Genomic DNA, 15,070 nt, shown 5'->3' with positions numbered 1-15,070 from the left:
ATAAGTGTTATTTATTAAATTTTTTTACTACTCTTATAAAATGTATTTTTGTTTGAAAATATTGTCTTACATTTTTTTATATTGCAACATGTTGTAAATGTAGTCTTAGATATCAAAGATAACTATTTTTATGGGTAGCAAAAAATTTTATATTTTCCCTGTTCAAAGGCAATTGGCCAAAAATATTGTCTTTGCATATTTAAGAGAACTTTTATTAAACGTTGCTTCGAATAAGGATTACCGTAGACAAAAAATGTTGTAGTAACCAATGGCAGCAAAGCATCCACTACAATTCAAATCTTCTTCAAGTAATTTGAGGCGCGTATTCCATGTTTTTTGGTTGCCCTTTTAATTGAATTTTGATTTGTTTGAATCTTGATTTTCAAGATTTTTTCAACAAATTCCTAAATATTGGTCCAAACTTGATGCGCATAAGTGCAATCGAACATTCCATTGTTGAATGATGAGTCTATTGAGGTTTGAAGGCATCTCATGAGATGATTGTCTTTTATATGCACTACAAGAAACACAGAGGATAGCGGCGGCAAATTGTCTGTCGTTTCTCCAACTGCAACAATTTGAGAGGATAGCTGCGATTCCATTTTAGACCTTCAATCTGACGTCGAATCAACCTGAATTAGTGTCGAATCCATGTAGCCCCGCCGCTAACCCCAATCCTTATATTGAAGTTACCCAAATTTAATTCAGATTTTCCAAAATTAAGAAATAGAAGAACCCGCCAATGGAGAGAGCAAAGCGCACGAATCTCTTCCCTGCTCCACCGTGCCCTGCTATATCACCGTCGAGTTGCGTGGTTGCCGACCCAACTTCCTCTCATCGCCGTCGACCATTACCCTCTACTCTGACGGCTCGTGAAACTGCTAATCCCTCCTCCACGGTGTGCAAAAACCTCCCTTGTTCTCTGCTCCACCGGTGCGAGTCTGTGCCATCTTTGAGTTGCATGGCTTCCGACCCATCCTCCTATCACTGCCGTTGAAGTTCCCCCTCTCCTCCACCGTGCGTGAAACTCAAATTTTGGGTCTGACTGTGCATCATCATCATCACATCATTTAGTATCAATTCTTGTTCAAATGTTAGCATATTTATACATAGTCAATTAAAAGTATGTTGAATTAGGGTTCACCGATTAATTTTGTTAGACTTCTATCAATTTCTTCAGAAAGATATTTAGGTATTGTATTTGAAAATTTGGTGAAATTTGGTATGCTGTATGTATCGAATTGTGACCCTTCTCACTATGTGATCAGTCCCATCAACTAGACATTACGAATTTGTTTGCTATAGTGGTTCTGGTTTGCCATGACAAAGTACAATATGCTTGGGATTTTTCTTAATCAAACTGTTTTAATTCGTCTCTTCTTATTCTTTCTTTTTTTTCCGAATCAGAATTTAATTATTCTGTAGGTTTATCATTTATTCTAGGTTGTTTCCTTATGTTCTTTTTTATCTTATCTATCTCACATGAGCTGTATCTGAATCCAGGTTCTTCTAATGCTATTGAGCTCTTGTTCAAGCAAATAGTAACTGAGTTTATACATGGTGGCTCTTGTCCTAAGCTAATCCTTTAATAGTTTGCTTAATGTTTAATATTAGTAGATATTTTTATTTCCATGGTCTGGACACTGAACTTTGATATTTTTATGAGCATTGGCTTAACTAGTAGGAATCATACAGTGTTGGCTAATTAGCCTTGGGTTCAATTCCTACATGTGCTTCTTCATTTTTAGTTTTATAGTAATAACTCCTTTAGCTAGATTGTTGCATACTTTGACCTTGAAATTAGAGAATGCCCCCTTTACTCTTGAACTTCTGCTCACTGTCAGTTCCTCCTTAATTCCTTATGCTTTGCTAATTACTTCTGGTTTGTTATTTTTAGTTTGATTTGTTTTGAACTTTCTTTCTATACACTTTGAAATTGGTTTTGCTCAAGTTTTGTACCCAGTAATCTTCATTGCGTAGCCCTCTTTCAAATGATGTCGTTCATTCGTTTGTATCTATCTTATGCTATTATGCCTCAGGATTCTTATAATACTTTCTTTCTTGTTCATCAAGCATTGCATGTGCTTTTTATTCTCCAAATCAACTGGTTTATGGCGTTAGTTATAATATAACAAAAGAATTGTGATTACATGATTTCTCAATGCACACAAATATTATATTTATAATTCCGTTGAAGCTTATATTTAAATTTGTTTTCTATTTGATATGCAGGTTCCTTGCAAAGTAATCCGTGGGCCACTAGTTGATGAGATTCATCAAGTGTTTAGCTCTTGAATTTACTAGGTTAGTGTCCTTTAAACCAATTTAGTGTTTATTGTCTTTTTTCTTTTTCAACATATAATGGTATGTCCTATTGTTTTCAAAATACTTAAATGGGTTTGCTTTGTCCATAAGCATGTCATTTGCTTCCTATTTATTTGTTTTATTTATTTTTTGAAGGTTATTAGGCTTTAAAAAGATGAAGACCATGCTGAAGTTGAATAACTGTGAGTTGCATTCTTTGGAATAGTGAGAAGTCACTTTTTTCATCATGCAAAATAGAATATTATGCTGTTAATTGTCTAAAGTTAAGAAACATTGTTTTATGAAGGTTGGTCCAATTCCAACTGATGATGGAGTTGGAAAAGAGGTGATCACACAAATAACAGCAAATATGGCTATAAACAAGGAGTATTATACTAATTCTAATGGAAGAGATTTTCTGAAAAAAGTAACTCTGATTCCAATTTTATTTTGTTTGTAACTAAAAATCCTCCTAGAAAAGATGTTCAACATTGAGTTTTCTTACTAAAAAATGCTTACGCAGGTTCGTGATCACAGAGAAGATTGGCCTTTTCAAGTTACTCAACCTATGGCAGGAAACTACTATCCAGTAAAATTCCTTGGATCTTTTATTTATTTATCTATTTTTCATAGTTTATGAGCTTTTATGATATTATGGTTAAGTTTGTTATAATGCAACTAAACTACTTTTGTCTTGTATGTAGATTAATCTTGGAATTTATGTACAAAAAAAATCTTCTTTTTACGCCTTGCTTCTCTTCTGCTTCCTCTGCTCTACCAGATCCATTTGCCCGTTTCCTCTATGCTATGCATGAGTGTCCTGCCAACGTCGCTACTCGTGCTTCCATTCTTTTGCTCTGCTCCTTCACTTCTAGTTTTCTCATGTAACCTGGTTGAGATTATGCCTTCTTTTAATATGGTTCATATTTCTTTCTCTATTATTTGGTTCCAATTCCATCCCTTTTTTTATTTGGTTTCAATTTACTCCATTGTTTTGTATTTGTTCTTACCAAGAATAAAAGACGGTGAAGCAAAATCCAATCTACCAACGACGCTGCCACTTTGCCCTGCATTTCCAGTTTGTGGGTCTTTCTTGCTAACCATCACTGCTCTGCTACATCCTGTCCTCTTATCTGGTTTGTTCTTTGCTCTTTGTGACTCTATTTTTTCTTTTTAATTAATTTAGATGCCAATTTTAGTATTTTGATAATTTGTGATGATTATCACTTAACAATTTTAGTATTGATTTTTACCTAATAATGCATTTAATTTGAAATGATTAATGACTTTTGATTTTTGTTTTTTATCGCTGTTTCATCCAAAAGTGCAAGCAAATTGACAAGGCTTGAATTGGATCTCAGGATCAAGTTACATGGGTGCGACTTAACCTGAGGTTTCTTATTGTTTGTGTTCCTTGCATAGTTAGCTTATTAGCTGAAATGTTTAACAGAATAGATCCTAAATTCTGAATTACTTTTCAAATAAATTTTTTGACTCAGATGTTTGGGGAGGTGCCAAGTTGTCTAATATTCTTGAACTAGTTGGAATACTAAAGTTGACCAATAGTACTCATCAATTTGGTGAAAAACATGTTGAGTTTGTTAGTGTTGATAAGTCTAAGATAACTATTATGATGTGTATTTAAGTTACACATCATGGATTACTTCTTGTTTTTAGTTTTATTTATGGATACAATTCTATTGATTTCTTTCGGTCAAGCAACGAATTCTGAAGCAAAAAAAGTTGATTGATATTTCAAATTCAGGCCCTAATCCACTAGACAAAATAAATTTTGACATTTTCTAAGGAATACTTTGGTATTAATAAATAATGATTTCATTTTGGTAGTGTGCTATATTTCTCTAGAAGATGTGAGCACACTAAATCCTGAAAAGGTTAGTTTATATGATCGTGTACATGGGCTACTCATGCATGATCATGAATGTGCTTTTGTTGGTTTGATATGAAATGCACAAACATGTTTCTTTTCTTGATTCTTTTTTACATTTCCTAAATATTTGAGTTTAATACTTAGATATTACATTTAGGTAAAAAATAGTGGATATGCAGCATCAGATGGTGGCAGAGGCATTGAAAGAGTCGATATTTCTATTGATGGAGGCAAAAGCTGGATTGAAGCCTCAAGATGTCAGAAAAGTGGTGTCCAATACATAGCGGATGGCTCCAATAGTGACAAATGGGCATGGGTGCTATTTGAGGCCACAACTGATATTTGTTAGAGCACTGAGATTATTGCAAAAGTAGTATGTAATACATCTGCTCATTTTCATGATTCTAGTTACTCATCTTATGGAACTAGCACAATATCCTAAATACATAGCATTTATTGATGCATACATCTAAGAGATAATAACAGGATATGGTTCATTCAAAATGTGGAATTGTTGGAATTGTTATCTATTCCAATTTCTAGATTATTTTCACCAATTCATTTTTACAAACACTAATATCTACTCACAAGTTGTTGAGTGTCTAGAGTCTTCCAAGAGTTCAAATAACATTTTTTAAACTTTATTGTGATTTATGTTCTATTTTATATGATTATATTATTTTTATAAAGTGATTAGATTAATTTAATGGATGAAGTTGTATGGGAGAGTGGAATGATGTAAATGATATTCATTATATAATGATAGATAAATGATACAATTAGATAACTGATGAATGTTGGAGGACCAACTACAACTTTTACGGTTGTTCTAACCTCATCAAATATGCACTAGGACTTTCTTTACTGACTTCCAATGTCAATTAATTAACATAGTTTTTTAATTATTTAATTTTCTAAGGTTCTTTGATATTTTTACTAGAAATACATCATATTTCTAGTGTTTGAGTGTGTGTATAATTATGTATAGCTAATGTATATCAATTTTATTATACTATTTATAGAAATGACCATGGCCTTATTCTTTTCCTTCTTAGGACTTCTTTGTTTAGCGGCTAAAATTAGGATCGAAATTTAATATTAATTTTTTTACCTAATAATGAATTTAATTTAATCTCTAATTATAAATTGCGATTAGTCTATTTGACTATTTTTCTTTGAATTTTTTATAATTCTTATCCTGCAATTTGAATGTTGTTTTGATTTTTGTAATGATTACAAGCTTAAAGATGTACATATCTTGTTACCATCTTCAAGTCAGAGAATATATATATAGTATAAGATAAGATAAGAAGCTAATTAAGCTATAGCTAGTATTAGTGGAGATTTTTACAATGTTCCAAACACTTTTTTTCTATAGCAAGCTAAGTGATGAGGACTGTGATTAATGTCCCCACTTTCTCATGTAGTTTTAAAGTTTTACATACATGTTATTATATATATAATTTAATCTAAATAAAGTGCTAATTAGTACCAATTTTCTGGCTTTTTTTTTACCACAGGTAATCTAATTATTGTTGTAGCTAATGCTTTGCTACTTCGTCATTGTAGTTTTTAAACTTGTATTTGATTTGTCTTTTAGTTATATTGTGTTATTCATGTTGTTGAACTCTCCTCAGATGACACATTATTTTATTATAGGTAATAATTTAGCTATTGTGGGCAATCAAAAGGTTTCTGTAGCATTTTGATTTGGTATCGATTAATATGATAACCATGTGTAAGTATGCTTGTAGTTACCGCTTGTACTTGCTGTTTTTGCAATGGCTACAAGCCTGAGGATGTACCTAGCTTGTTAGCATCTTTAAGTTCAGGCCAGGGCTCATGCAGCAGCAACAGCAGATATGGCTTCATGTGCCACCATCTATGGAGTTTGTTCTATATGAATTTTTCAAATATATGAAGAGATTACAAGCATAAATGATTTTTCTATACACACCAAGTTTAATGGTAATAATTATACTTGATTCTTAAAGTTGAACTATACGCTATGATTCCTTATTTTTTTATGTAGATTTCTTGTTAGGAGAGAAGAATAGTAGTTGATTTTGATTTTAATTTTTCTCTCTTGTTTTACCATTTTTGTATTGCAAGAGCGTTCAGTGGGTATTGCACACTCCTTTGTATTGTTCAATATTTTTTGAGTAAATAATTTACAAATAAGTGTTCTTTTAGTTAACATTTTGAAATTATGTACGAGTTTAATATTGCTTATTTAGTGTTTTTTATGTTAATATCTCAAGTTAATAAATATGATGTAAAAGAAATAGGTTATAGTAAAAAAAATGGTATAAACTATTGTAGTTGGTTAGCTTGTTTTTAAGCTTGTGTATGAAATTGCGACAGTTGAAAACCATTGCAATTTAAAAAAAAGCGCACATAAATTTGCAGTGGTTCAAAACTGTCGTAAATTATTTTTAAATCCATTTATTAAAATAGTGGCGGTTCTGCAACCACCGCAAAATTAAATCTCCACGCCTTAAACTGCAACGTTTGTGGAACTGCTAGTATCTCGTTTTGTGGCATTTTTCCATAAAAAACCACCACTAATTTTCGTATTCCTTGTAGTGATTCCAATCTTTGTAATAAGTCTGCCATTCGATTCTAACCGTTCTTGCACTTTAGTTTCATCTTGATATTGATGTGCAATTTTATCTTCAAGTAGGTGATCTTTCAAATTATTTGCATTAGTGATATGAAGAGAAAATTGTTGCCATGTTTTGTAGGAATTTTCAGAGGAAAAAGATAGTTGAAAAGGCATTATTAGGGGTGGCAATGGATAGGGTAGGGTAGGGTTTGAATCCATCCCTAACCCTACCCGTGGGTTGAGTTTTTTTTACTAAAACTCAATTCTATCCTACCCGCACTCAACCCAAACAGGTATTCGACCTTACTCGTGGGTTGACAAAAAGAAACATCATTATTATGTAATCTAAAAAGAATAAAAATTAAAAATACAATTCAAACATTCGAATTAACATCAAATATCTAATTAAAATCCGCTTATGAATTTAACAGAATTTAACACTAATATGTTCATTTATCTCTGTTTATTAAGTATTTTCATGCACCATCCCCGATTCATTCACTTTATTCATCTTCATATAAACTTAAAAAAATCTTAGCATCTATTCTAATTTCCAACCAGTCCAAACAAGGTCATTTAAAACCATGCAACCATGAATATAAATAAAAATCAAATTACATAATTAAATATATAATTAAAATCAAATTAAAATCTGCATATGAACTTAACAGAATTTAACATTGTTCTGTTTATTTATCTCTATTTATTGAGCATTTTCATGCGCCATCCCTGATTCATTCACTTCATTCTTCTTCAGAAAAACTTAAAAAAATCTCAGCATCTGTTCTAACTTCCAACCAATCCAAAAAAAAATTTCCAATCACAAGATCATTTAAAATCATACAGCAATGAACTCAAATAAAAATTAAATTACATAATCAAATATCTAATTAAAATCAAATTAAAATCTGCATATAAACTTAACAGAATTTAATACTGATCTATTCATTTATCTCTGTTTATTGAGCATTTTCATACGCCATTCGCGATTCATTCACTTCATTCATCTTCATATAAACTTAAAAAAAAGCTCGTCATCTGTTCCAACTTCTAACCAGTCCAAATAAAAATTTCTAATCACAGGTGTCATTTAAAATCATATAATCATGAACATGAATAAAAATCAAATTACAAAATCAAATATCTAATTAAAATCAAATTAAATAATAATTGAGTTTCAGTTTTAAAGGCAGATAAACATACTTTTAGAGTTTTAGCACGAGAAGCAGGCATTGAACGGAGGAACGAAGCACAAGGTAGGATGTAATAGAGCCGGTGATGCGACACAGGCAAGTTGAACGGAGAACGAAGCACGCGACAAGGTCGCGATGCGAGTACGGTGCAGCAGAGTCGGCAACGAGAGTGAGAGGAGACTGCAACACTGTCGACGACACAAGTCGAGGCAGGCGCAGGTAACGTGAGTAGCGCCGGCGACGGGAGCGGAGGTAAACGCGGACAGAGTGCAGAGAGATTTAAATTTGAGAGAAGAGGATTAGGGTTCTTGAGGGACTGAGCCGCTGAGGGAGTAAGGCCTATGAAATAGGGTTTGTAACCTGAATAGATTGAGGCCAAGTAGGGTTGTTAAAGTTATATTTATATCTTATTAAATAAGAAATAAGAAATGAGTTTTGTAAAAATAAAAATGTTAATATTGCAAATCGATAAACTTAGTTCAGTGGCTAAGAATTTTTTGATACTCGCGAGTAGGGTTCATGCTGCCATGCATAGGTATTGTCGACACCATAAATTTTTAACCTGGAAATCTATGATACCATGAAAGAACTAGAGAAAAATTTGGCTGGCACTTAACCAGCAAAATAAAAGTGAATAATTTTATGTCATTAGATATAATCTCATACTATTAAAAATACTAATAGTAATTATTTAATGACTATAAATCATAAAACCTGCTGCTCCTTAACACTCCACTTTTGATTATTGTGTGTGGATACAATAGCTCTCAGCCTATATATACAAATCAGTGAAGTCACGTAACACAGGATTGCATGCAACAAATTCTGTTAGCTTGGCAACTACGTAACCTAACAATACATGCAGTTACTTATCCATTTTCTTTATCATCTTCTTGATCTTAATTACATCTAATCTATTAGAAGATCTGGCAAGAAGCTGCGTAGAGATAGATGAAAATTCTAATAGTATAACGAATACAGTAGTTTGTAATGTTGGTCCGAAGTGTTCGCGAAATATAGATAAACATTGTTAGTCACTGAACTTTCTGTTATCATATGATAATTTATTTTAATAAAAGTTTTCTAGTTGATAAACAAATTGCATATCATCTGTGATTGGTGATGCGGCTTAAGCTTTAAAATGAAGTGAATCTTAATTCTTTTATTAAATTCGTTTTTGATCTTCTTCTTTGGATTTTTTTTTTTAAAAAAGGATCAAACTTACGTATATTTAGATAACGAACGCTTTTGCAGTGCAATAATAAATATCCATAAATGTCTAAGTAACATTTCGACATTTTCTTACATCATCAGTGATGATAAAATTAAAGTTAAACGTGATCTTGTCTTCAACCCCTTTTTTGCTTTGATAATTTTTGTAATAAAAATGTGTCCTACCTCTCAGAAGTGATTCAATTCATTCAATTCTCATCATGTAGGCGCCACCGACTCCGCTTTTTCACGTGGTTCATATCCAAAATAGTGGGAATATGGGTTCTCCTATACACTTTGCCATGGCAATACAAATTACATAAAAGTGTATCCTTTTTCCTATTTTAAAACTATTATATACATGCACTCTTATATAATATCATATCGTCTCTTCATTATTGGCTCAACTAAAAATTAAGGTGACGCAATTTTTTAGCTTTTGCGTCATTAAAAAAAATAATGTCTGAAAATGAAACCCCCCCTTCCCCCATGAGGTCGTTCCATTCAAGATATACAGGGCAAAAATAAAAATAAAATTCATCGCCACCTTACTTTATTTTTTTTAAAAAACAATATTATAATATAAATTCTTTTGGGGTCTAATCCAATCATAACCCACGTCAGCAATGCTTTCCTCTTGCCACCACCATTGCCAATTGTATTCACAATATATATCGTTTCCAAATTGGTGCGGAATCTGAGAGTTACTATGTTAAATTCTGTTTGAATTATTGAAAACTTATACCAAATTTGCATCCACGTCGTACGCGGTAGCGTTTGTTCTTATCTTGTGTTGGGTAACCATATATATGTTTGTCCAACACAACTTGGACGACACCAAGCTTCCACTTATATACATTTTATTTTCGCTTTCTTTTTTTATTATCTAGACTCTTCGGTTTTCTATTAATGGTTCTATCTAAACAACTTAGTATTGCTAACTTTATATATGCATTGGACTTATAATGAAACTAAGGAGAATATAAAAATGGTGATACGGATAAGGGGTTGGAGCTATTTGACAACAATATAATATAAACTTTTTCCTTCGTTATGGAAATAGGAATATGTATATGCGAATTAACACAACATGAAGCTAAATGAGACAAACTCCAATTTCACACGTAGTAGTGAGAAGTGGCACTCATCAAATGAAATACATCAATTAGCGCGATAAAATTACTTTTTTCAAAAATTTAAATTGATTGGAAGAATTATAAGGAATGTTTATATTAAAATTTTTCTTTTAAAATCTACCACGATCAAGCTCTAGATCTTTAATTCATAAAAATTATAATGCCAAGTCATTGTTATGTCTCTCAAAAAATTTAAATCGATAACAGAAGACACAAAAATAATTATATCTGTAAACAATTTAACAATTAGTAAGTAGTAATAGTGTGCATTATATTGCGGCTGATACCTAGCTAGGTCAACAATGATAGCAAAGGCGTTTAGCATATTCTCCATCATTATCATTATTTTCATCATCATCAGCAGTAGCAAGTTGAGGTTGTATATCCACCGTCCATTGGCCTCTTTAATGCCCAAAGAGTTAAGATCCCAGCCTTCAAATGCGATTACACATCAAAAAGTTACCCTATGGTAACAGTAGCTAGAGTTACTAGGTAGTGGGATTCTGAATTTCACGAATGGAAAGAGTATCTGTTCCGGAATCATGCAAAGAAAAAATGGATGAACGGAGGCAAGTGGGGAATGCCCCCCCATATATATAATATGTATAGACTTTCCCTCCAGCAGTGCATTACAGTTCACAACAATAACAAATTTGGCTCTGTTTAATTATACCTTGCTTCAACTTAATTTGGTTTTATTATTCAGGGGAATCATGTTTTTCTTTTTCCTTTTTCAAGGGGAAATTAAAAGTTTAATGGACTTCAGCTATTTTTATGGATTCTTATTTTCCACAATCCTTAGTCAATAAGTTATTTTATTATCCGATTATATTGAATATTTTTATTAAGTTAACTTGATAATGTATGTTTCAATACACTTCAACTACTGATTTGTAAATTTATTAGAAGAATTTATAAGATTTCTCGATAAATAAAAATTAACATTAACATATAGTCACCGTCATATGTTATTTTTTTTAGCCAAGTATATTTGATTCGAAACTAAATAGATGAAACCTGCACAAAATGAGATTCAATAACCAATCTATAAAAAATTGCCTAGTAAAGAGGTGCTTTATTACATAAGTTATCTGATTTTTTTTTTTTCCATAAAATCATTGCTACAATATTATCACTACGCCATAGTCGGCAGATTGCAGCTGCCATTTTGCGGAGGTTATCACGACCGCCGCTAGATGAAAAAATGGTGGTGGTTGAATCGGTGGTTTCTAAGTGTTCATCGAAATTCCATTTTTTAGCGGCAGATTTGTAGGTAACCACCACTAAACCAAACACTTTTAATTGCAAAGATGCGTAACACCAACCCACTCTTATTTTTTGGTTTGTTCTTTGTTTAATTTGCTTCGCTCCTTCGCTCTATTAGTCTTGGGTCTGATTATAAATCAGTATTCTTTTTTAAATTTGGGATAATTTAATTGTTTTGCTAATTTGTGATCATTATCATAATTTTTCAATTTAATTATTTAAAATCAATAAAAAATAGCACTGATTTTTGCAGTTTAAAATCACTGCAAATGAATTATCTATTTAACAACGATTATATCAGCAGTTATTCAAAATCACCACAAAATTTTTTGTTAGCGTTTTAAAAGACAGTGATCCATCAAGCATCATAAATCTATTTAGAGACATTTAAAATTGTCGTAAAAATCTTAAAAAATCACTACTAAACCAAAATTTTCTTCTATATGTTATGAAATTATTTATCCTAAAAGTATAATATAATTACAAACATAAATAATTATGTCTAACCGTACTAAAAATATTTTTCTTCATTGTTTTATTATTCAACGAAAATTTTGGTGACAAAATTAAAGTTTTATAAACTTGTGGGGGTGCATTATTATCTCTTCAATTTCCTTCTTTTCTACCTTGGTTTTTGCCCATTATAATTTATATATATAGTTGTTAAAATCAGAAAGCCCTTTCGTGAGAAAAACATCTGAAAGAAGGAAACTAAAATTCGAATATGCATAAAGAAGGTGGCACCCGGATCGGGACCAAGCCAATTATATAGTGTACATAATATAATGTATGATTAACCTAACTTAAAAATTAATTTGTGTTATCTTTTCAATAATCTAACAAACATATATTCATATCCTTCCTTAATTATTGTTTACGAGAAATTGAAATTCTCAATTATGTATTCACTTGGTCGGTAATAAAAGTGGCCAAAATAAATTAAAATAGAAAAGAAATAGAGTTGGAAATCAAAGTGAATAATTACATTTTAAAAGGAATGAAGATGATGCGAAGATATAATATATGTGGTGACTGATGAAGCAAAAGAAATTAGGTGGAAGAAAGAAAGGAAAGCTTAGAAGGATGGAACTTTGTGCGGAAATGAAGCTTTATTTCTGTGGCTGGCTGCCCAATCAGTAATATGGGCACATAAATAAAACTACAAAAGAGTAGCGCAAATTGAATTGCCTGTCACTAACCATAGTTCAGAAAGGTGGACCACATTATTATTGGGGTTACCGCGGTAACATTATTATTATTTTTTTTGACTTAGCTATGAATGAGTTAATTAATTAATGATGAGTTGTAAGGCTCTAAGCCACTTGGTGGGTGACACATCAGAAAGGGTGTGTAATGTGTTGAACCAAAAATGAGGCGTTGGAGAAGGCAATAGGGTAAGAATTGAGAAAGGTGTTTGGATAGTGTTAAAAGTTAAAAAAGCAGTAGGAGTAGTAGTGATCTAATTAATTATAATCAAAAGTAATATTGGTGCTTCGCATTTTGGCGCTCTTCTTGCAAGTTGATACTATTATCATCACTTTTCGCCAACTATAAATAAGGTCGTAAACTCTTCATTTAGATTCGTGGGTTTAATACATACACAAGAGAATTAATAGCTTTAAACTGAGGGTGAGTCTGAGACTGAGAGAGAAGAAAATACATTATAATTCCAAGCTAATTCATTAAGAGATGGCCATGACCCGTGAATCTTGGGCTTTTGTGTTTGGCCTCATAGGTATCACTTTCTTTAGCTTCTTAATTAATTTCTTCATTTCATGCATGCGTGCCCTAATTTATGTTTTTAATATAGGCAACGTGATCTCTTTTGCGGTGTTCCTTGCTCCAATGTAAGCAATGATAATTCTTCTTTCTTTCTTTCTTTTAATTTACAAGCAAGAATTATTATTAATTAACTTGTGTATGTACACACAGACCGACCTTCTACCAAATATATAAGAAGAAAACGAGCGAGGGATTTCAGTCACTTCCATATGTGGTTGCACTCTTTAGTGCAATGCTTTGGATTTACTATGCATTGGTTAAGAAAGATGCTGCTCTTCTTCTTATCACCATTAATACCTTTGGAATTGTTGTAGAAACTGCTTACCTTGCCATCTTCCTGTTTTATGCCCCAAAGAAGGCTAGGGTACGTGTATTTTTTCATTCTAACTAGCTTTTTTTACTTTTTTTTTATTTATGATTATCCTCTAACTAGATAAATTATCGTTATACAGTTTTCCACTATCAAGCTTCTTATGTTGCTGAATGTGTTTGGATTTGGAGCTATGTTGTTGGCAACTCTGTACCTATCTAAGGGAGCGAAGCGTCTTGCTATCATTGGATGGATTTGTCTCGTTTTTAACATTAGTGTTTTTGCTGCGCCTCTCTTCATCATGGTATGTAATAACTGATAATTAGTAATATAACCAACTGCATGTATAGCGAGTTTCTAATCACTCATGATGATTGCAGAGGAAAGTGATCAAGACGAGGAGTGTGGAGTACATGCCATTCACTTTGTCCTTCTTCTTAACCATCAACGCCGTTATGTGGTTCTTCTATGGCCTTTTCCTCAAAGACTACTACATTGCTGTAAGATATATATATAATTCTCATCTCATCTCATCTCATCTAAACAACTACTACTTATTGGATGAATTGATGATGCAGCTTCCGAACACGCTGGGATTTCTGTTCGGGATCATTCAGATGGTGCTGTATTTGATGTACAGAAATGCGACACCGGTGGCACTGCAAGAGCCAGTGAAAGCACAAGAGCTTAATGGCCACACCATCGATGTTCTCAAGATCGACACCAATCATGCTCTTGCCAAAGTCTAAGGGATCACTTCAATTACTCCATCCTATATATTTAAGTGTCTCTCTCTTTTTATTAATGTAATTAAAGCATCGTGTGGTTTAAATTTTAACGTACGTACATAAAGGTAGCTCTAAAATATTTCCATATTCTCAATTACATATAGCAAGCTTATTAATTAGCCTGTCATCTTTAATTTGGAAATATCACTCTCTCTCTCTCAGTGTATCCCTCAGTCAAACTCAAAATTCACTTCCCTTGTATACCTTATCAATGTTTCCCGTAATGAAAATTAATTGTTCAGTAATTTTTGCTGCACTGCTCATTACATTTTATTTAAAGTCTTCAATAAGTAATAGGATTGCTAATTTTCAACTTATTTGATCAATTATTAATTGAATTGTAATAATCAAATTAAATAAAGCGTCGGATCGGAGAAGGGGACGAAAGGGGGATCTCTTTAGTTTGCTTTTGTATGTCATGCACAAGGAGGCAGATAAAGCCATCAAGCCTTACTAACAACAATAATATAATAAAAATCAATAATATACTGTTTACCTTTTAAATTTTTTCTTGATCATGACATTCAATTCATTGTTAACATGTAGACAAAATTACATAGGATTAATTAATCTAATCTACTCT

General features: G+C 32.1%; 1 protein-coding gene across 1 annotated transcript; it reads left to right on the top strand.

The window, feature by feature from the left end:
* Positions 1–13,186: 13,186 nt before the first annotated feature.
* On the top strand, positions 13,187–14,732 carry LOC107480032 (bidirectional sugar transporter SWEET14). The gene is made up of 6 exons (XM_016100149.2): positions 13,187–13,342; positions 13,418–13,454; positions 13,540–13,753; positions 13,842–14,003; positions 14,080–14,199; positions 14,278–14,732. The coding sequence occupies exons 1-6, from the start codon at positions 13,297–13,299 to the stop codon at positions 14,446–14,448; spliced, it is 750 nt and encodes a 249-aa protein (XP_015955635.1). The 5' UTR covers positions 13,187–13,296; the 3' UTR covers positions 14,449–14,732.
* The last annotated feature ends 338 nt before the right edge of the window (positions 14,733–15,070 follow it).

Source organism: Arachis duranensis, chromosome 3 (genome assembly GCF_000817695.3).
Source record: "Arachis duranensis cultivar V14167 chromosome 3, aradu.V14167.gnm2.J7QH, whole genome shotgun sequence".
NCBI lineage: Eukaryota > Viridiplantae > Streptophyta > Magnoliopsida > Fabales > Fabaceae > Arachis > Arachis duranensis.
This window is presented reverse-complemented; position numbering and strand designations above follow the sequence as displayed.